This window comes from Apostichopus japonicus, chromosome 16 (assembly GCF_037975245.1).
Source record: "Apostichopus japonicus isolate 1M-3 chromosome 16, ASM3797524v1, whole genome shotgun sequence".
NCBI classification, from domain to species: domain Eukaryota; kingdom Metazoa; phylum Echinodermata; class Holothuroidea; order Aspidochirotida; family Stichopodidae; genus Apostichopus; species Apostichopus japonicus.
The window spans coordinates 12,163,071-12,186,766 of NC_092576.1; the positions used below are offsets into that span (position 1 = coordinate 12,163,071).

General features: G+C 37.5%; 2 protein-coding genes and 1 long non-coding RNA gene across 3 annotated transcripts in view; 2 read left to right on the forward strand and 1 right to left on the reverse strand.

Moving 5' to 3' along the window:
- Positions 1-23,696, forward strand: part of LOC139983148 (dnaJ homolog subfamily C member 25-like) — a 376,890-nt gene that overhangs the window by 80,010 nt on the left and 273,184 nt on the right. The window lies entirely within an intron of this gene.
- LOC139983147 (uncharacterized) lies at positions 27-23,252 on the forward strand. Its single transcript, XM_071996527.1, has 8 exons — positions 27-253; positions 15,906-16,070; positions 17,582-17,740; positions 18,376-18,519; positions 19,876-19,977; positions 21,270-21,446; positions 21,568-21,718; positions 22,634-23,252. Exons 1-8 carry the CDS (start codon positions 173-175, stop codon positions 22,798-22,800), a joined length of 1,146 nt encoding a protein of 381 aa, XP_071852628.1. The 5' UTR covers positions 27-172; the 3' UTR covers positions 22,801-23,252.
- Positions 5,537-7,967, reverse strand: LOC139983153 (uncharacterized). The gene is made up of 3 exons (XR_011798523.1): positions 7,841-7,967; positions 6,647-6,710; positions 5,537-6,520 (listed from the first exon to the last, which is right to left on the reverse strand). It is a non-coding gene; the product is annotated as an uncharacterized lncRNA (long non-coding RNA).

A 23,696-nucleotide genomic window follows, 5' to 3' on the forward strand; every position in this document is an offset into this window, starting at 1 on the left:
AACAATAATCCATGTTATGTAGCTCTGCAACGTAAAAGTAATAGTAACAGAGCAGTTCGAGCCGTAGTCTACTATACCTCACATTCAAAAGGATTTGCCATAGTTCTGGGTCTTGTGGAAAGTCGTGAAAGTCAGGTTTGACGTGCAACGAATAAACAAAACTACAGTCAAGATGGTCAAGCCGCAGTTAAATCTTGATAGGAAGGATGATTTGAAGAAACCAGACGGGACTCCCGTGAATGTTTTTGTAACGGTAAGTACTATTACTATTACTAATATCTAAGTACAGTAGGCCTAGGCCTATGTTTGTTTTCGTTCGTCATCAGCTTAGCTCGACTAGGCCAAACACAGACCATTAATATTACCGCAGGGCCCTCACTTTAGCCGATAACTTGGCTCCAATTTAAATCTGGGCCTAACTTAGTTAAATCGTGAACTACAGCAAACAACACAAACTGCCTCTGTGTTAAACAATATATAGGCTAGGCCTATATGGAATTACAGTTAAGACAACATAAATCGGTTGGGCACAAGTGTGCTTCAATAAGCCTCTGTCAGATTATCATGAGCCTAGTCTAGATTTCTTCCTTTTTTAAGTCTAGTAAAATCCATGAGCAGGACCAGGTTTAACGTCTGAGATAAGTTAGGCTTTCCATTAGGCTCTATCTAGGCTATGTTCAACTAAATGCCTGTGTTAGTGCTGTTACTGTTAGTGTTACTTTAACTAGGCTACGCCTACGTACTGTATACTGGCCCTGACCTTACACATGTTTATTATAATTATACTGATCTGTATCATTAAAGGCATTGAAGACTCGCCCCAAACCGTGTGCGGCCATCTGAAAAAGTTAACTCTCTGTTGCTTGCAAGTGACATTTTGTTGTGTTGCTACAAAATGCAGACAGTAATAAAACGACAGTAATAAAATACCTTGTTATCTTTAGCTGGACCTGAGATGTCCATCGCTGTATCGTTTATACACTGCGCTGTGGGTATTGACCGCAGCTGTATGTACTGACTGTACACTATTGTCTAATAACCGACGGTAGCAAGCTGTGTGTGTATTTTCTGGGATCGATGGTGGTGTCTAACACTTCTGTTACACCTCATTCGAAACTGGGTCAGATTACCGGCATGAAACGTTTCTTTGTGCGCGAGTCTTCACAACCTTTATAAGAGAGAGGTAATATGTAGGGACCATGACCAAGTGTAACATATTAAGTCACTGACCCAACCCGAGTCACGTTTACTGGTGAAGCGACTCAAACCCAGTTCTGACTTGAGTGAATAACCCAAAGTGACATTAATTACTGCAGTCACCACCGGAACTATGACTTGAAGTTCACCCATCACGTGAAAAGGCCCTACTTTGATTAATGTCATACTAAGTACTAGTGTTTACACGGGTCCAAAAATCGGGAACCGGGTACCCGAGGGCCGTTACCCGTCGGGTATCCGGGTACCCGGAAAAATTTTGTTTACCCTCGTGTATCACGATTTTCAATAAATTACATATTGGATGCTGTAATAATTTATGCATTATATTCTCTACTGACAATGTTTTCATGTTCAAATACGTAGGTGTAAGATATGGTATTAAACCTCCCTCAATAATTTTTATTTGCTTCTGTTTCTTTCATTAACTTGTTAATAAATAAATTATTTAATTATAATTAGCATTACTACTAACATCGCACTGCCGCCGCTGCTTATGCTAGCTCGTGCACGTTTATTGGATCAAACCATATAAATATCCAATTTAGCTCTTAAACAGTTTTTAATACTACTACTATCTATTATGCAGGCCCATGGTTCTCATTAGCCGCGAGATTGCGCGATTCGCGCAATTTGATCGCATTTGGAATAAACGATTAGTAAAAAGCCACTAGCGATTACTATTTTTTAGTTATCCCATCTATAATCCATAAACATCGCGTAAAATTCCTTGTCAGCCTTTCCTTCTTTGAAGTAAACGAATGAATAAATAATAATTTCTTCCACATGGTAGCCTAACACCACACTAAGTCAATGAGAAATCTAGCTAAGCCTAACCATCTGCTTATTTTCTGGAGATGTGACGCAGTTATATAAGACATCCATGGAATACTTTCGTTATTGCTGTTACGTTCGACCACATGGTTGCCTAACACCACACTAAGTCAATGGGAGTAGTCTAGCCTAGCCATCTGTTTATTAGCTGAAATTGTGACGCAGTTATAAGATATCTATGGAAAGCTTTCGTTATTGCTGTTATCTTCGAACACATGGTAGCCTAACACCACACTAAGTCAATGGGAAATCTGCCTAACCGTCGGTTTACCATTTTTTTTTTTTTTAAATCACACTTTGCTTAGGATTCGGGTAATAAATTAGGAACCGGGTAGTATCACGTCGGGCGGGTACCCGGGTACCCGGATAACCCGTGCAAACACTACTAAGTACTACAGACATGTATAATTTGCTATATCATTTACATGTGTTTTGGCTATCACTGTGAAATGGCTCATGGTACATTCTTGTAACTTAACTAGAGTTGAGACTTGACTTGTGCTAACTAGTATGTGACTAACAGTGACTTGGCAAAGACTTCAGAGGCCAGAATCTCATTTTCATTTCATTTCATTTAAATTTGTTTCCACATTCAGTAATCAGACTTTATGACTCTGTATAAATTTGGATTTTTTTTTTTTTTTTCGGGATATCTGGCTATCATGCAAATTGCTGTAATTACATACATATAGTGTGCCATATTGTTATCATTTTCAGATCAAGAATAGAGATGTAAAAAGGAGAAAAAAGTAATCACAATAATTTTTAGAATTTAAAGGGGCATTACAGAGTGTTTCAACCCTTTAAAATTAAACATGTTTAGCACCAGAATAGAGCTCTATAGAAAGATGAATGACACTCCCCCTGCCCCCTTTTTCCTGGAAATAATAAAGCCTAAACTTCTTTTCAAGTCACCATGACAATGCATTTGTAGAAGTACAGTACAAATTTACTTTGGTCTATTCACAAACTTCAAGCAGAAGGTTTTTTTTCCATTTCTTTAATGCATATATTCCATGTGCCAAGAGTAGGGTTCACGGTGCATAGGATATCCTGTTACGAGGTGTTTTTGTTCCAGTCAGCAAATTTCAATAAAGGTTAGAAGTCGATGGTGTGCGTCATGGCAAAGTTGTTGTATAATTGGCCAATTGAGTCATAAAGTTTGTCTTTTGGTTGAAACATGTAAACATTGAACGAGGAAGTACCCTCCCTGTCTCACATACAGTTTTTACACGTGTATCCAAAGAAGAACAGTATTGCAGAGATTATATGATGTACCTGTGAACACTAACAGATCTATAGTTAATTTATGCTAATGATATGTTGTTTTTTTAAAACATATGATCAAGATCTTTTTTTCTTTGCAATAGACTGCCAGAGAATTTATGCTTACTATGTGTATTGATAAGAATTAAAAAACAAAAGAGGTTTTGTTGACATGCATCATTTAGTTAAATATATGCTATATAATGGGTAGTCTATGCGATCATATTTCTTACGAAAATATCTCACCCTTTGGTTCCCATATTGTAGTGGGTATTGCTTTATCATGGCAATTTCAAGGATTTCATCATACCAGTGCAGAGAACCATAAATATTAAGATCCTTGGTTCCTATGACATATTTTATACAAAGTTCTACGTTTGCTGTGTAATTTTCAATATCTAATCGCAGTTGAATGCCTAAATCTTTGTTATAATGTTCGAATACTTTAGATGACATCAAATAATCACATAAAAAATGACATGAATATTACTCTTATTAAAAAAAAGATTCCTGTTTATTCAAATGATTTACATATGTACCTGTTAATTAAAATGGGTACACACCTGCCAAATGGTTAAATACCTTTTCTTGATCTTTTTTTTTCCTTCTGTTTTAAGGTTGGCATCTGTTCATGTTCAGTGACCTCATTTTGTTGGTGTGATCTGCACAATTGATATTGATTTGTAAAAACTGCAGTCCTGGCTTCCTCATTTTATTGTGTACATACTATACTGTAGGTGTACAGGTTGTTGTGTACAGTAGTTTTAACATATAGAGTATCCATGGGTGATGGTGTGCAACATGGCTTATAAACTTTACAGTGCATACTGCAAATCTAAGTATGGGACAGTACAGTACTTCATGGTTAAAGGATGGATACAGTGACATACTGTATAATTGAAACCATAATTTTTAGGTTAAAGGGGGCGCAAATCCAACCATCATGATAGTTCAAGGGTTTGTGTCTCCTTAAGCCAGTCAGTCAGTCAGTTATTCAATGTTATGCTTCTAGAAGTGTTAATGTCACAACATGTTTATGAAGGCTTTTAGTTTACAACACATTACGTACTGCGTAAGCTAAACCATTTTCCCTTTGATAAATGGTAATGTTAGAGTTGAAATGATGTCTTTGCTCAATGTTTACAAATGGAGGGAATGCTCCGTGAAGTTTGTGATCAACCTCCGTACAAAGTCAATAGGATTTTACTCAGTGATTTCCCTTGCATGTATAGTAGTTAACTCATTGGTCCCATTGACTTAATGTGTGAAAATTAAAAGATCATCAAAGAGTAAAGTAACTTGCAAAGGAGGAATCAAGCACTATCTCCCCAAGATTGTCTGGTTACTCTATAAACTAAGTGTACTACTCGGAATGGTATATTACTATCTTCCCTGCCTATAGCAAATACCACCAGAGTCCCCTGTTTTTCGCCAAAAACAGGGGCTGGAGGATTGAATATATCTGCCCAGAGTTGGTAATGCTAGCCAATACTGAACGCTCCTCGATCTGCACAAATTTATGATTAAACACACAGTGTATTATTTCAAGGGTCAAGCCAAAATTGTCTTCACACACAGGAAAGTAGTGTTGGCCATGAGTGCAATTGTGTTTTACAATCGTACGGTGGCTGGTCAATTAATTAGGTGCACTCATGGATGAATCGTAATGGCACTATTTGGGGTAGTTTATGCTATCAAGTAACAAATTATTAATGCTCGAGTGAATTTGGGGAGGACAGGTTTTTTCTATCTATAGCTGGCTTGAATCTGTCATGTACAGCACTGAAAAATGGCGGGGGCACCGACAGCAAAACGAAAAGGGCATGACGGTGACTCTTGTCATCGGCATGGTGTATTTTCCAGGTGGTACATGGGTAAACATTGAGTGCGGCGGCTCTTAGCTGTCTGTGCCGTGGGTTATGTCAAGCCCCGCTAACAGACATGTACATACATTAGGCTTACTTAACAGTATGTAAATATGTATTACTGTTGTGTACAGTATTCCACAACAGACCTGGGTATTTCTATAAACCTGGGGTCCAATAGTGTGACGTGGATCCAAAATTTCAATGTCCTTCAATTAAGATGAAATTTTACTTTTTGATAGAGTTATTATGTGGGTTTTAAAAAATAACAGTGAAGAAGTAAAAAAAAAAGTGCACCTATAGGTCAACAATAGTAATGCAAACCAATATGACGAAAAAAACCAACATAACAGGGACACCAAAATCCAAACCTGTCAACAGGGGGAAAGTGACATGCCTATAGGTTACACTGCCTCTGTTATCTGTTTTGCACTAGGTTTTAGATGACTTTCAACAATAAAAAAGCTTTAAGGAGAAATGAGTTTCATTCAACAGAAAATTGCAAAAAAAAAAATGACAACATGCTATTTTCCGAAAGCAGAAAGTGCTTTTTTTAAAACCATTTTTATTACAGCACAATAAACTCAACAGAGTGGAATGAACAGTCCCTAATATAACACTATCAATCATACCTACATATTAAAACCACAAAGGACCACCAACACACCCAAGGTTTTCTGTAGTGCAAGTTCTAATACCGCGAGTTGTATGGAAGTAGGAAAAAACTTAAGCATAACGGGGACACCAAAATTTAGTGTCCCCTGTAATGAACAACAGTTAATGATTAACAGACGAACAAATAATTTTATCAAATCTGAAATATTTTAAAAGTCAATTATTCATGCACAGGAATACATCCAGTGTCCAATAGTTCAGAAAACTGTATGACTAGCATAGTAAACAATCTCACAAGGTGTCTCACATTTATTCAAATCTCAAACATTTCACAAGAAAAAAAAGCTAGAAAAGGTAAATCCAAAAACAATCTGACAAGGTGCCTCACATTTATTCAAATCTCAAACCATTTCACAAGAATAAAACTAGAAAAGGTGAATCCAATATTTAACAAGGTGAAGCTTTGACAAGAAAGAAGAAATGTTCAAAATGAAGGCCTTCAAAGTTACTTGATTGAACAATTGTTATCAAGTGAAACCTGATCCAGTTCATTGTGGCAAAATTCATACACATGCCCTTTGCTCCAGAGACACTGATGGTGGAGACAAAACGCAAATGTCCGACAATGGATGAAGGTGACAAAGTTCATTGGTAGACTGGAAGGACCCACTCTTTCGCCGTTGCAAGAATTTCAGTCCAACTTGGCTGTTAGCGATGGCTTGAACCTGGAATAAGAAGATAAGACAAGCATATTACTTTCAGGAATGATCTCCACATTATGAAGCATAATTTAGCTGCCAAAATGGAGAATTTTGTGTGCATCAGGCAAATATTGACTCAACCATACTCACCAAGTAGACAAAGTTCTTCTTGCCAGTAGCAAAATTGATAGCTACGTAGGACCCCACCTGGAGCCTGTAAAGGAAAATTACTTTGAGTGTGATTATCTTAGAATATATTTTCGGTAACAAAGTGACCTAGATTTGTACGTTTATCAACTCTGTGCTGGACAAGGTTGAGTAGAGTATGGAGGTTTTACCTCCATGAGTAGAGGCACATGTTGTGGATGGGCAAGGACTGCTTTCTTGATAAGTCAACTGACAAGTTTTAAGATTAATGTGCTAAGACACAGATGGAGCTTCAATATTCTCATAAACAAACCTAATCTATGACTCCACGAAAAGATTCCACGAAAGGTTTATCCATGATATGAGGCAAACAAGTTATTAGTGAAAAATAGGTTACAGAATACAGTATATAAAATATATATAAAATATGGATCTCCATTCCACTAAGTTTTGTCTTTTTCACCTAGAGTAGGCCTATTACTTTAGACCCTAACACAGTGACAGTGCTACCGTAGGCTAGTTGTTTCAAACAAAGTTCCTATCGATAGTACATACAGTGGTAATGGTAATGCCATTGATACTCTCAATTTGGGGCCTAGACTATATGTCCATCTGTTTTGGATAATAATTGGTTAAAAATTGCCATAGCGTTCCAATCACATTCCGCTCTTACAAATTAAAAATCGGGCTGATGTAGTATAGCAGTTACAATTTATTTTATTGGTTTTAACGCCGTTTCTGACATATTTTGTGACCCACGTTAAAACTTTGGTGACTGGGTTGTAGTTTCGCGAAACTTTCAAACGTTATTTTTAAGAGCGTATTTGTTGATATTGTACGCATGTTTTGACATTATCGTACATATCTCGAATAGAAAATAAATTTATCAGCATTTTTGCACAACAAAAAGAAACTTTGTCCTCTTTTTCTACATTTTGCCGTTTCGCGAAATTACCGTAGGCTACATCTTATATTCGAATGTAGCCTAAGCTTAGGCCTAGCCTAACGTTAGTTTAAACTGTTAGTGTTACCATAACGGAGTACACCAATGTAAAATGGTGTCCCCTTGACAGCAATTGGCCAATTAATGAATCAACCATTTAAAAAAGTCTCAAAAATCAAATTTATCGATAGATTAACTTTTTATTTAGGTCGTAATTTTAAAATGAAACATTACTTTAATATTTGCACACTCACTTTTCTGGAACTCAACGGGGTTTGCGGCTTCGACGTAACGAAAATACCATCGTAACGCTGGGGTAGATAGGGGACACAAATTTTCTTCGGTGCATTGATCGATGTAGCCCTGGAGTTATATATGATTGTATATGCCTGCAGACGACGTCTAGGACTTATGAATGACGTCATTCATTCATAAAACTATGGGATGTGTTTTTTCACAAATGACGTAGCCTTGAAATTTACCAACGTTACGAGGTCTGAGGGACACGAAACTTTTACGAATTTTCGGGTCGTTGAAGACAACATTTTTGAGCTAGCTTGAACATCCAAAATAGGCCTATGGAGAAGGGATAAGTTGGTTGTTAATGTCTGATCGTACATCGCGATGCTTGTACATGCACACAGGTTCACACAGGCAATCATATATCAATTTACCAACGTTACAGGGTGGACACGAAAATGTTACGTTGGGCATGCACATTTCAATACTTCGTCATAAACGAGTGGGGACGAAAAAAATACTGAAACTTTGTCAACTTCAACTCTTATTCATGTATTAACTTGTAGTAAATCTGCAAATGAACTTGAGACAAAATGAACAGTGAGAAATGTTACCAAAGTTAACATGTTTAAATGTCACAGTTGGTACTAAAAATTGTGGGGGACACAAAGGGAAACTTGCACTTAAAGAAAAAAAAACGACAAGAGATTTAAACTTTTTTTATATTTAATTATACTCCCTATACAGTAAACTATAAAATGCAACTAGACATCAGGATATTGAAGTGGTAATTTGCAAGTGATTGGATAGTATTTGTGCATAGTGTGTGGAAACCCTATTGGACCCCAGGTTTATAGAAATACCCACCTACATCTTACTGTAGATTCTCTTCACACTCTGGTTTCCTGGTTTTAGAAATTCTGTTTGCAGACCAAATAAACCAATCCATTTAAAAATCCAAGAGAAATCAATCAAATCTATATCCTTTCACTTGAAAATGTGTTCGTACTAGTTGACCAGTTCAAATACACTGCGTTAAACTACCATCTATAGGCCTCTGTACAGTAGTACTGTCGAGCATATATATATATATATATACTGTATATATATATATATGGCTGCATTGATTACCTATAGTATTTACTTATATGACATGTAGAGCTGCAATTCAGAATACTTTTAATAGCTAAGTCATAACACTGTACATCCTTGTTTCCAGGAATGCTGAACTCATGTACTGTACATACATGTAATAAATTTGGCTTTTCATCCCAATGACATTTAAAGGTATGCTGCATTTATTGGCCCCAAATATGCTAGATATTCAAATCTATGGTCACCTTTGGTCAAAATTCTTTGACTGTTTTTATTACAAGCTTTGATGAAAATTTTCCTCACTGGGACTTTCAGTTATCTTGTGTGTTCCTTGAAAAATGTCTGAGAACAATTTGGAGAGTTAAGACCTCCAGGAAAGTACTTTTTGAAAACTTGTAGCAATTATAGCATGCTATAATTTGGGACCTATAATGACTACCCTTTAACTCATCGGTTCAGAGCAATTTATAGTTTGAGTGCCGATGGTTCTGTCGTTTTGAATGCATTGCCTAGATGTACCTATCAAGCCCGTACCTGAAATACAGTTTATTTCCTTGTGTGGTACTGTAGGATCAATTGCTGTATCAAACCCTGAATTTAGATAGGATTACATTGGCAATAGAGGTACGGAATACTTTCAGTGTATGTAACTGTATGCAGGGTATAAGTTGCAATGCTGTACGTGCTTACTTACAAGTGCCAAGATATCAGTTTTTTCTACACAGGATGTTATTGTTGTATTTCCCAGCCTGCACAACACAAACTTGAGACACTGAAAGATCACAGTCACCCATTGCACAATCATCTCACCAGCCGTATAGTTGCTCGTAGCGGTAGATTGAGGTCGCTGACGTCACACAAAAATAGACATCGTTCTTCGTTTAAAGGCACTGCCATTAGTGTTCACAACAAGAACTTCACGACGTAGGGTGGGGGGGGGGTGGCCGTTCCACTTAGTTGCGCTGTTGGAGCTATTTAGTGTATGTTTTGTTTAGACTGCATTTAACGGTTGTATTTTGTATCAATGTTTTTTGTATTTTGTATCATTCATTGTATCAATGTTCTTTGTAATTTGTATCATTCATTGTATTGCTCACCGCAGATATGTAATTTCCTTCTGGGACTTACTTACCTACTTAATTAAACTATTCCATGAAATTTCAATCCATTGGTATTTAATGTTACTGTACAGGTATATACTGTATGTATGGTCTCTGCACTATCAAATTTTTACCATGATGGCAGGAACCTCAAAACTTGTGTCATATTTGTTGTAAGTACTGGTGATCATATTATTTAGCAGACTTCACTGTATATACACCTGAGTATATTCCAAAAGGTTTGTTAGTAACACAGAACTTTCACAAAATGATATATCGAAAGTTTGTTGTAAAAGTCAATCTACCCAGATTATGCGCTCACTGGACTGTATGACCATGTCGAAAACTATATTTACATTACGACTGTTTGCTTGTAAGCATTGAAGGGGCATGATAGTATTTACAGTACAGTAGGTGGGAAGAAAATCTTGGATTTCAAAGTTGCCAGGAGCAAAAATGGCACTTTTTGATGATTTGGACATTTTTGAACATTATAAACCAATGATGGATACAGTAATTTTGTCAGTAATTTTTTTTTTTTAAATATGTAATATACTAAGTAATGGCTGCTTATTAGCAGTGTAAATATTATTTTTCAGCTCCCATAAAGCCTGTTCAGTAACTGATGTTTGCTGTATCAAGGGGCGAAATAGTTTTAGAGAATTGATTAGCAATAATTGCTCGACAATTCTTGGAAATAGCAATTAGCATTAGCAGGTACTGCATCTTTTGCTAATCAAAAGTAATATTGATTAGCAACTGGCAATTCTTGGGTAGCAAATTGCTATGCGAACCCAGTTATTTCGTCCCTTGTGTACTGTATATATTCTCTACAGGGCCAAATAAATTATGTGAGAATTTGATTTTAACTGAGCATTAGATTTGTATGCAATTGCTTTTCTGAGCCAGTTATTTGATCATTTGTAATTCATATTCGAGGCCTGCTTTGAAAAAGTGGATTTGAGATGAATCAATCCATGCCTACTGTACATGTAATTCTTTGCTAAAAGCCATACCAGCATATGTGGCTCATATTACATACTTTAGCTTTGGACGAATCAAATTTCATTTCAAGTAATAATGAATTATAAAAAGATGTTTTACAATAATTCTACTTTTGAAGAACTCAATTTGAAATTGGATTTGAAAAAAAATAAAATGTGACTTAATTTTGAAAAATTGAACTGAATTCATTGAAAATACAGTAAATGACATGCTCATTGCACTTTACTTGGCAGTAAAAGAAATATAGGATGTCCTTGTCATAACTAATAAAAATTTTGCTCGTGAACAGAAAACATTTGTTTGGAAAATTGAAGGATAGGAATATTAGACAATGCCTTCCGATGGTGTAAAACTAGAGGTAAAAAAAATTCCCTTTAGCTGTGCCAGAAATCACATAGGTAGAACAAGCAAGCAGACGTTCCAAGGATTGAATGGTCTGTGGATAAAAAAATATAAAAAACAATGTGTAATGTACAGTATATATTGTATGTATGTACAGTATTTTATGTACAGTATTGTACAGTACATGTATTGCATGTACAATATTGTATGTACAGTGGATTTGAGATGGTTGATTTGATGGTTGATAGAAAGTGGGCGGAGCCAGGGATGTGTTATGGTCAGTGCAGTGCTAAAAACGCTAAGTGATAAACAGCAATTAACTGTACAATAATTACAGAGATACCATAAAAATGTTAGGAGCCTGAATAACCAAAACTGGATCTACTTAAATGTAAGAACTTCTACGATTAACAATGTCTGACGTCAATCATCTACAATATATATTTATTACTGCATTATTTGATATGTTGTGGTTCCCTACATTGGTGCTCATTGTTGAGTATTACAGTAAGGTTCTTTCCTTTGGTGCCAACCTTTTTCCCTTTAGTGGGAATTAATAAAAAAGCATTTATTTTGGTTTTATTCTCTTCTACAAATAATAGTATATATATAACTATACAGTTTTGTTCTTTGTCACAAACATGATTTTATGCAGTCTGATATTGTATGATACATATGCAGTTATGAATTCTCTAGCTCTCTCTGTTCGCACGCGACACTACGGCATTGATTAATTTGAGTGTTTCATTGCCTGTGCAGTGAGCGTCGTGACTTTCCAGTTTCCATGACAACCTACAGGCAAATTCTCAAGTTAAGGTTTTTTCTCCATTTTTCAAGCATAGAAATGACTTTATAGTGTATTTTAATTTGTGGGCAAGTTATCATAGTGTAAAGCAGTATTGATGCATTTTCCAAGGACTACTTTCAAGAAAAAATCATTTATCTGACAGGTTATTATTTTTTTTTTGGGGGGGGGTCTTGGAGTTTGGGAAGGGGTCAACATGCATATATTATGGGGGAGGAAGGGGATAGGTCCTGGTCCCTTCTGTGGATACTACTGTATATATATATGCCACTGCTGGTATATCTCCTCACAACCAAGTTGACTCTACTGTACCTTGTCTGAAGTTCTAAACTGCACCTTTTTTTCATTTTTTGGTAGGGAGAAGCAGGCGAATGATTGGGGAGTTTGCTTGGCCCCAGGTTCCCTTCATGTTGCTTTACCACTGTTTGTGTATCTCCTTAGTTATATACAATCAAGTTTAGTATACATGTACTCTATCCTGTCCAGAGTTTATAAATTGCACTTTTTAACATGAACAATGGAAAGCTGACTGCAGACAAAATAATAAAAATAAACTTCAAAGCAGCAAAGACAACTTTTATTTCGATAACAGGATCTGAACCGGTGACTTCAGGGTGGTTATCAGCTACAGTATGTGCGATCTACCAACTGAGCGATTCTTTTTTTTTTTTTTCCAAATTTTATTTCAACATTCTTTCGTTGCATACTGTAAATTATAATTTCAACATTCTTACGTTGCATAAATTATAAAGGAACATAAGATGAAAATAATTTATACGATTGATGAAGTCTTTACGAAAATAAGAGATTGCATTTCTTAAATGCATTATGTAAAGTATTATAGGATATGGGCGCATGAAATTTAGACGTTTGTAAATATTCTTCTACTTGAAGCATAAATTTATCGAAATAAAAATTCGTTTAAATTAGGGAGTTCTTCTTCAACTTTCTTCTTGAAAATATAATATTTTAGGTGGAAAATCAGAAAGTTGTAAGGGGTGCTTTAGGCACAATTTGTACCCGAAATAGATGTCCTGCTTTGAAAAGCTCTCTTAGTTGGTGGCCGTCTCTAAAATGCCATATTCCTTGCTGGATGTCTCATAGAAGCCCCAGTACCTTGCATCATACCTTGTAATAAGTGATTATACCCCTGTCTATCTGGTACAACGAAAACATAATGGAAGGGATTTCAGGAGAAATTCTGTATATTATCATATCTACTGTATATATATAGTTAATTTCAGAGAAATGGAGTGATTGCTTTGACCCATAAGAATCTGAAACCCTGACTAGTTACATGGTATTGTGTGTTTACGTCTAGAATAATTATAATAGGATATGTAACTCACACACCCCTGAAATTGTTGGCACACATACAGTATAATAGCAAAATACAAAGAACTTCAGTAATTATAATTATATTACAGAAAGTTGCCTCGGGGTGATATACTGTAGTCTGTAGTAAATGGTTCCGCTCAAATAGCAGTTTGGCCAAATGAAATAGTACACGTCAGAAAATGCAGTCAAGGTGCTGAAAACGATAAGTTTTGAATCAAAACTTCAAAAAACAATATTTCAAAAGATCTCTCAACAGAAATTGTTTACCATTAACTGTGATCGACTCACAGAACAGTTGCAAATCTGTAGTCAGAGAGTGAAGGTTCTCAAGTTCGGCGGGACTAGAGTGAACCGATACGACCCCTGTGACCCTCTGCTGTGACCTTTGACCCTCTGCTGATTCATTTGGTTGTGGCTGAAGAGCCCTGTCGACCTATAGTACATGCATATGCATGAAAGCATGCATGTACAGTACTATGTATTCTACACAGTGCACACTGTATTAAACACACCGTTTACATACAGTAACCCACAAATTGTGTCCTAGATACTAATTTGTGTTACATTTCATGTAACATGTAACAATGACTAATACAGTACTTGTACAGAGTGATATTAGTCCTGTGCTGTATGTACATAATAAGTTTTGATTTTTTTTTTTTTTTGGCAGCTTTCTTAGAATTTCCACTTGATAGTGCTTAAAGTACTATATTCTGCAAGATAAAACATTGTCATTGTTTGTGTTATATCGTACTGTACTGTGACTGTGTTGTACTGTACTGTGCTGTACTGTAATGAACTGTACAGTACAGAACTGTACTGGACAGTACAGCATTGTACTGTACAGGACAGTACAGTACAATACAGTACAGTTCTGTACTGTACTGTACAGCATTGTGCAATATATATTGTTTTGTCTATCTTCACCGTCACACCTGATCAATACACACTAATTATACAGTGTATATACTGTACACTATATATGCAGAGCTTGATGTAATGTTGTTCACTGCACATGGTGACATATACAGTATATTAATAACAGATCTATATAAATCTGGGCAATACAATTGAAATTGGGTCAGTCTGTTGTACAACTGGAACAGTGTGGTATATATATAGATTACACAACTCTAGTAAAAGTTCTTTAATTATATAAAATGCAATGTTTTGTTGTGTGAGCACTGATTCTTTGCTGTGTAGGGCTGGTTACAGTATGTCACATCAGGGAGTTGTTATGGAAACAACTCCCTGGTCACATTCACAACGACACTACAGTATATGGCATCTGTATGTCTGAGCTGGGTTATCATTGTACAGATCTGTAATGAGATGTTCTGTTGGTAACCTTTATGCACAAGTTTGTATAGATATTATCTACATAGATCATAGTGTATCTGGTAGGGGCATCAACTTAGCTTTTCTCTTTCTCTACAAATTTTAGTTCTGAAATTTATTGTTTTCTTTCATATTATATAATATGTAATATCAGGGATGTGCTCAAGAATATTTGAGTGCCGGGCATATTGTGCGGTAGTGTGATCCACCCCCTCCCCACTGGACACATTTTGCACATGAAGTATGCTTAGGTGGTGCTATTTTCCTATTTTGTGCCATGTATTCTCCAAGATTTTGGTTATGGTAAAATTTGTTAAATTATCATAAAAGAAGTGCCGCACGGAAATGTTTAAAATACTGTTTGTGCTGGGCAGCATTCGTAACTGCTGGGCGCAGCTGCCCGGTGCCGCCCAGTGTGAGCACATCCCTGATATATGTCATGTATACATTCATTGCACTGAATTCATAAAACAGTGAATATACACTGTGCTTAGAAGAATGTCTTCAAACAGACTTGTCTCTTTTTCCATTTTATCTGTAAATTTCTTTGATATAAGTTCCAAACTTTTGGAACTCATTTCGCAGTACCAGACACAAACAAGGTCACATTCATTCACTTTGATACACAGTCAAGTGTATTTAAAGGGAGTGAAGTGTTTGAAGACTCGCGCACAAAGGAACGTCTGATGTTGGTAATCTGACCTAGTTTCGAATGAGGTGTAACAGAAGTGTTAGACACCACCATCGATCCCAGAAAATACACACACAGCTTGCTACCGTCGGTAATTAGACACTAGTGTACAGTCACAACTTGCAGCTGCCTTCAATACCCACAACACAGTGTACGTAGCAGCGATGGACATCTCAGGTCCAGCTAAAGATAACAAGGTATCACGTTTTGTAGCGACAAGAAGAAAACTTCACTTGAAAGCGACGGAAAGTTAACTTTTTCAGAGGGCGGCACATGGTTTGGGGCAAGTCTTCAATGCCTTTAACAGGGTCACATGTTTTATAACTTTTACTATGATCTATCTCTTCTCTCTTGACTATAAACAGATTTCGGAAGAGCCTGCGCCTCTCAATCTAGAGCCCGTCTACGCTCCTCCCACCGCCAGACAAGGAGGGCGTGTCTTTGGCTGTCTCTGCCTGGCTCTCCTCTTCGTCTCCTTGTTTGTTCTGATCTTTGCGTTCATCGGAATACTTCCCTTCCTGACTCACAGAGTAAGTACTTGTCCCAATCAACCCCCCCAACCCTTCCCCCCTCCCCTCCCAGCCATCCTCACCTGACCATACCCACCCAACCCGGCCGACAACCACCTTCTTACACAATAAACAGACCCAACCAGACAACATTGCAAAGAATTTTGTAAAAGATTGACATGGAAATGTCATGGAAATTTATTTTTATGAAAGTGTTGGAACCCTGAAAAAGGTGTCGTGTACAATCCACCAGACCTAGAACAGACCTGTAGTCTGACTGAGGACCATGCACCTACAGTACTGTACCTCATGGTTTCTATATCTGGCTTTGACTGCTCAAGGCAACCGCAAAAACAGTACACGGTTACTCTAATTGTCCAAACTGGAATTTACTCAACTCAGACCCAATCGGATAACATTTCAAAGAATTTGTGTAAAATATTGACATGGAAAAGTCATGGAAAATTTATTTTGAAGAAAGTGTTGGAATCAACCCTGAAAGAATTCACAGCTCTGTGCCTGCTCTCAATTTCGCATCCTTCCTGATATTGTTCTCCGATACTGTACCCTAACACTGTACAGTTATCACTCCTAGATAACACTCGTTCGATTAATTATGCTACACCATCCTCACTCTAGAACTAGTCTAAACCATTCTCAAATTTGTAGCACAGGTGTACAGTACCACATTTTGGAATTCTCTTCATCATGTCATTGAAAATTTATCCAACCTCATTACATTCAAGCAAAAACTAAAACAATACTACGTACCTGTACTGCATAGCTTTTCATCTTAGTTAAAAACAGACTTTTCCTGTTTTTTTCTTTTTTTTCTTTTCTCATAAGACATATAGATTTTGATGGTTATCTTAAAGGGGGGGGGGGGGGGTTTACATTGTACCAAAGGGACCAGATCAGAAAAGTATTCACTTATTTTTATGGTTCCTCTACTTCCATCTCAAATATATTATTTCGATAGTAGTCTATATGAAATGTTTGATGCCATCTATATTTATCCGATATCGTTAAAAAAATTTAAAAAATGGAATGCAGCCAATTAAAACATGTAGGGATGCACCAGATCCAAATTTTTGGATCCGGCCAGAACCGGATTTTGCTCGTTAGTACATGAAATCTGGCCGGATAAAAACCGGCCGGAACCGGTTTTTTTCATTACACAAAAGAAAATCATTAATAAGAAGTAGAAGTTTGAAACAAGGAGCAAATCTTAGGTCAGACCATTGAGAAAATTAAATTAAACATGTTAAACCTAATTTTTCATTACTTTGAATATTTTTATTAATTTTTGGAAATAGTTTTACATTGATTTAAGTTAATACCAACACCTTTTTAAGAAATAATTCAGGCCAGATTTTGAAAAGATCCGGCTGGATTTTGAAAAATATCCGGCAAGAACCGGAACTGAATAATTGCTCACCATCCGGCCGGATAGTCCGGCCGGACCGGATATCCGGTGCATCCCTAAAAACATGTTTGTAATCTCACGTTGACCTTTATGTTCCTCCGAACAGAGGTCGTCGTACAACTGGTGCGGTGTCATCTACAATGATGGCGTGGATTACTTCTACGACGACGCCTTCTATCCATCGGACTCCGGTTTCTTGGAGAGTAGCTATGACTACCAGGAATGGTTACCGGGACAGAAAATACCGTACGGCGACGACATGCTGGTAAGCAGTAAAGCATTACTATTATTTATTATTATTTAGGTTTACAGTCTTGTTCAGGGCCAAGGCCCTCTCACACCACTATACAACTTAACCCTGGTCATTGGTAACTTGTCACACCTACACACCAAAGTGTACAATCAATCTCCCTTGGGGCACTACAGTACACCATAACCATGTGTCTCCCGGGGGACTTTCCATAGGGTGCAGCCACAAACCGGCGCACGCAACTATATTAACAAGTTACCTCACAAGTCCCCATTTATACACCTGGGTGAAGAGAGGCAAATAGAGGTATAGTGCCTTGCCCAAGGACACAACGCAATGATCTGGCCAGGACTCGAACCTGTAATCCTTAGATCACAAGTCCACTGCCTTGACCACTTGACCACAACGCCATCACAAGAAGACGGAAGAATGTATATCTGTCTTTTGCAGATCTGTAACAAAATTCAGCTATGGGACATGGTCAAAGTGCTACAGACATTTTTTACTTGGGGGGGGGGGGGTTTACACCAAAATATACAAATTTTCAGTCATTCATCGGATATAACATTCATAAACCTTAAAGATGACCATATCAATGTGTATCGTAGATCAAACAGTTTTTCTTTTTCCGGTAACAATTCTTGCCACAGGTGCCACCTAAGCCGACAGGTGCCCCCGTCCGTCGTTTCCTGGAGGAAAGATTGGACATCAACCTGGAACTTCGCATCATCCGAATAAACCGAGGAGAAGATGACATGTTTCCCGCGGTCGATGTACTCCACGACTTCAACAAGGTAAAATGACATGTCGTAGTCCAGGCCCTTTAGGCAAACTATCTAAGCGTAGCGCCACCATGGGCTGACGCGAAGCGTACCTGAAAATTTTTGGCCAAAAATGCCTCCTAGATCGCTGGAAATGGCACTTCTCAGGCCTTGTTAGTTGCATCTAACCTTTGTTTATTTTGAAATTAGTAGTGATAACAAAAAAAAATATGCTCAAGGGGGGGGCGGTCACCCCCTTTGCCCCCCTGGCTACGCGCCTGTCGTAGTCTGGCTCTTACTAAGTAAAGAACCCAAACAAACGTGATAAATAAAACTCTTCATAGATGGTTGTTTTGGATTTTTTTTTAGTGTTGAAAGAAGGACATACATTAAGCAGCCTGTTGAAATCGTAATTCCTACACATTTTTTATTTTCAAGATACAGTACCGTGTAGAAGTTACTTTCATTTTTCAGCGGTACGGAATGCGATGATCGCAGTAACCGCCACCAGTTCCTCAGTTTGGATCTCAGTTATCGATATCATCGCAATAAAATTGTTTATCTGAAAAGCTTGTTTCACAGACTGGTGGCAGTTAGGTCTATTCATCTACGAAGAGGCGAGAAGTCTATTGTTTGGTCCCCCCCCGCCCTTCAGGGAATTGCTTGTAATCCTAGTCAATGCTATTCACCTAGTCACAGGTAACTGTGGTAGCTGAGTGAACAGCCATCTTTTGTTACACAATAAATATAGCATATTTAGCCTATCATGGGAGTAGTACATGGCCTATACAGTGAGGTATCAAAAGTTTATCAAACATTCTCATATGTTGTTCCAAGCCTGCCACTTTGTTCCAATTGACATATTGTAGATAAGAAACAATCGGCAAACAAATAAAATTTTCAGAGTAAAGTAGTAAAGTTTCCTAACAAATAAGACCAGTTTTATGACTGCCATTTTTTATTTTGACAATTCCTGGGAAAGAAAATATTGGACAGGTTGGGTCGTAGAACATATTGTACAGATTTGACTGAAATAAATGTAGAAAGCTCCTTTCTTATTCTTTATTTCTCTACAAGCTAAACGGAACCAACCCGCTCTCACACTTTGTGTTAAACTTTCCGGGGAATTTTGCCCCTATTTTTTTTCAACCTACATCTGTCAAACTTTGGACTGGGGCTATCTATTTCAGTGATAGTTCACATTAGGCAGTTTTATTCAGAACTTTTATACATTTGAGAACACTGTTTACATAAATTTTTGTTTATTATTATCTCTACAGCGTAAAAATATTCATATTCTTCAAACTTGCGACACCGAAAGATGAAATACTACATTATCCTGTGACGGTAGATTTAATTGAAATCAATTTTTCAATTTATATTTTTCAGAACATCTCTGCTTACTCGATGCCATCGTCAGGTGTTTGTTACATCCAACCGTTGGACATGCAGTCGACATTGACTCCTGAAGGCTTCCAGGATCTGCTGGATGTGAGCTTTCCCTGTTACCATGCCTTAGGTCAAAGGGCTGCAAACTATGGGGCATTACCCAAAAGTGGGCCTTAAAAATATTTTGATGTGTTGTGGGAATTTTTCAGACATCGGGAAATTTATGCACCTTTTTTTTAATTAGAGGTTGCTGACAAAGATTGAAACAGTAGCTTGAAAGTCCTTGGTCCAAGCTATCATTCATGCCTGCTGCAGAGAAGAGGGGGAAGGGGGGAGGGAATCTGATTGGTCTTGGCCTACGGAAGGTCCTGGTTTGTGGTCCTAAAAGTTTGCATAACCCTACCTTATATTAATATATATAGATATAGTCATCCAGGAAACTACAGCTGTTCCAAACAATTGATACTCTGTCTTGTGTTGGGTGAATGAAACACTCTCAAGTGGCTCTTATCAGTTTTCACACTCCTGAAATTCAAGGGGTCAACTGGCTTAGTGGGAGGTCAACAGGTTATCAAAACTGGTCTCAAAATTAGCCTTAATTCTCTGTCATCTATACTAGAGGACCTTGGCTTTGGCATTAAGTTGTGGAAATATTTCACAGTGAATGAACCATGTCATGTAGTGCTCATAAATGAATAACAATTTTTTAAGGGATGGATGGCGGCAGCGCTGATTTGCTAGCTCAAATTTGTTCAAATGAAAATGTCCATTTGCTCATATGAGAACATCTATGGGTCTTTATGTCACATTGGAAGACTGTTCTTTTTTTAATATTGAAGCATTTTGGAGTAAAGAATCGCTTCTGTAAATTTCTCACCAGTGAATTTATCGGTTGATGACCCTTTTAGACCTGAAATTATCTGATCTTTTCTGGTTCTCATTGAATTGTTGTAACAAGTTTAACTCTACATCAGTCACACAGCTATTAAAGTGGAATTTTTGGGCAATTTATATTTTAAAAGGCACCAGAAAACCTCCTGGCTTTCTGGTTCTCTCTTTTGAATAGAAAATGACATTGCTGCACTTTTTTAAAAACTGAAGCTTTAAATTGCAAGTCCAAGGCAATTTGTAACTTGCCCCTGTAATAGTCTTGTTCCTCTCTTGATCCTTAACTGGAGCCTTGATCTGTCATCAATGGAAACAAGAAAATGTAATAATTATAATTCTCCAGATTATCAAAATGTTCCATCTAGTACCATCTTTCCGCAGAGTGGAACTCGCGTTGATAAAAGGGAGTTGCTATCTTGTGGGTCAGTATGTACGTAAAAACTATTTATATATATATATATATATTTTTTGTTTTTCATTCTTCATTCATTTGTGTTCCTCCTTAGACTGAAGCTTACAAAGACATGGACTTCCCAATGAACAGTAAACTGTACACTGTGAATCCAGAGAGAGCCACTGATCTCGGAGACCACATCGAGGAGATGTGTGGCGAATACAACTCTTACTACATCAGCAGCGTCCCCTCCGACCAATGGCCGACCTTCTGGACTACTGCCCGCCAGGTGAGAACCCGACCGAACCATTCTTTGCACATCACAAGCATTCATTTAAAAAATAGTCACTGTTAGAATGTTACGGTATGTGCTAACCTGCGTATCCTGTATATCTTTTTCCCCCCGCAAGGTTTTGCGTGACCACTTTGGTGGACGAAGAGGAAGCTCCAGCTCTGACGAGGAGGGGCGACTTGGCGGTAGACATCGTGGAGGTGGCAGTCGCCATGACAGCAGAGGTAGTAGTCATAGCGATGAGGAGGGTGGCCGACATTCTCGTGGAAGTGAGTATAGTAGTTGGTACACAGCAGGGGCCAGATCCGGAGAGGGGGGCTCAGGAGGGCTCAGTAGGGCCCGGCCTTCTCTACTGAAACCTTCATGGCAGCTAAACTCAGCCGAATATCAAATTGTTTGCTCAAAACATGGTACAAAGTCAAAACATTTGGCATGCTCTGCTGGAGAGCATTCCTTAACTTTATACCAGTGTTTTCTTGTGTATTTATGTTGATAGTAATGTCAGTTATCCACTGATACATGTCTTCCCGCCCCCCAACCCCCCTTCTTCCAAGAAATTGTTAATCTCCCCTTCCTCTGATGTAAGTAAATTGTACAGGGTTTTTCAACCACATATGATACCTATCCACTAGACATTAAACAGATGTATTTTGTTCTCTCCAGTACAGATTGACAGTCTATAACATATATTCATTTTGTCTCTGACGGATCAACGATGTCAGTATCAATGCTTTTGTCAAGTTTCAGTACATTTGCTATTCTCTATTTCCTCCATGAGGCTTTGATTGACGATAACTTTTACTGATGCCTAACAGTATCCTACACCCCGTTTCTCAAGCAGCTGATTAAAACGCATTGCTATAACTTCTCTTCCAAGAATATCGAGCTGCTCCAACTATTACTTAGTGTTTTCTTTGTATTCCATCGCACTTTTTGTTGTTGGAATATTGAAAGATTTCAAAAATGGCTCATCGATGACTACATACAAAACCCATTAGATGAATACGTGCATAAAGGTTTATAGAGAGCCTGACGTTTCCATAATCACAGAAAACTTTTTTAGAGGCTTTAAACAGAAATACAAATACTCAAACTAGACTAAAGAACACATTTGAAATATTTTGGACAACGGAATTGAACGGTGAAATAGATGTCATTTGAATCCACTTTTGATTTCTCTACAGTCGCTCGTGTAAGGGACTACTTGGACAACATGCGCTCCTTTGACGGCCAACAAGTGGTGGACATGCATGTGTTTCAGACCCAAAACTTGGATGACCTCTCCCCAGAGAACCTGAAGAGGTTGTCTGATCTTGTTGAGATGGAGAAGGAAGAAGATTTTATGCCTTAGGTCAAAGGTCATTCTCTTCTTGGTAGTTGTATTTCAATTTCATCCTCAAGGGCCAGGCATAATTCATACCCTTTTTTTTTAGCTGATATTAAAACTTGTTCAACTCCCCCCCCCACCCACCCCATGGATGAAATTATGTTAGATGCAAAAATTGAGTCGCCCCCCTCCCCCACTCCTCCCCTTTTGTAGTAATATTTTGGAAAGGAAGTCAATAGAAGAGTCATGTAAATATGATACTAAAGTTTGCTAAAACATATGTAAGTTTTGCTCAGAATATGTTAGTTATATCATAAAAGTATATCAAAATAATGTCAACAGGATATTGTTGAAGAACAACCAAAGATACAGACTGATTTAGTCATTTCAGTGAAACCAAGCACGCCATTGTTTTAAAACCGATTGCCGGTAAGGTAAAATAGCTCAATGTGATGTTCAAAAATGACTACAAAAATAGTAGAAAAAAATAGTAGAAAGTATTTAATATTTAACGTTTATTTTATTGTTTAAAAATATTAAATTCATGTTTTATGCTTGGCACCTTTTTTTCTTTTTTATTTCTAAAGTACTTTCATTATGGCTTGAATTCGGAATTAGTAACGTACGGTTTTATTGGCTTATCTTAAAAACTTTTTTCTTGTATCGACAATTTTGAAGGAAATAAGTACCATCACATGAGAGATTGCCCGATGGTAAAGAGTTTCATTTGTGACTTGGTTTAGAATCTGATGTCGTAGATTGAAGTCAGTCATGTATTTACCATCTGGTGGTATCTACCTACCATCTACTGTTTGTGGTATCTACCTACCATCTACTGTTTGTGGTATCTACCTACCATCTACTGTCTGTGGTATCTACCTACCATCTACTGTCTGTGGTATCTACCTACCATCTACTGT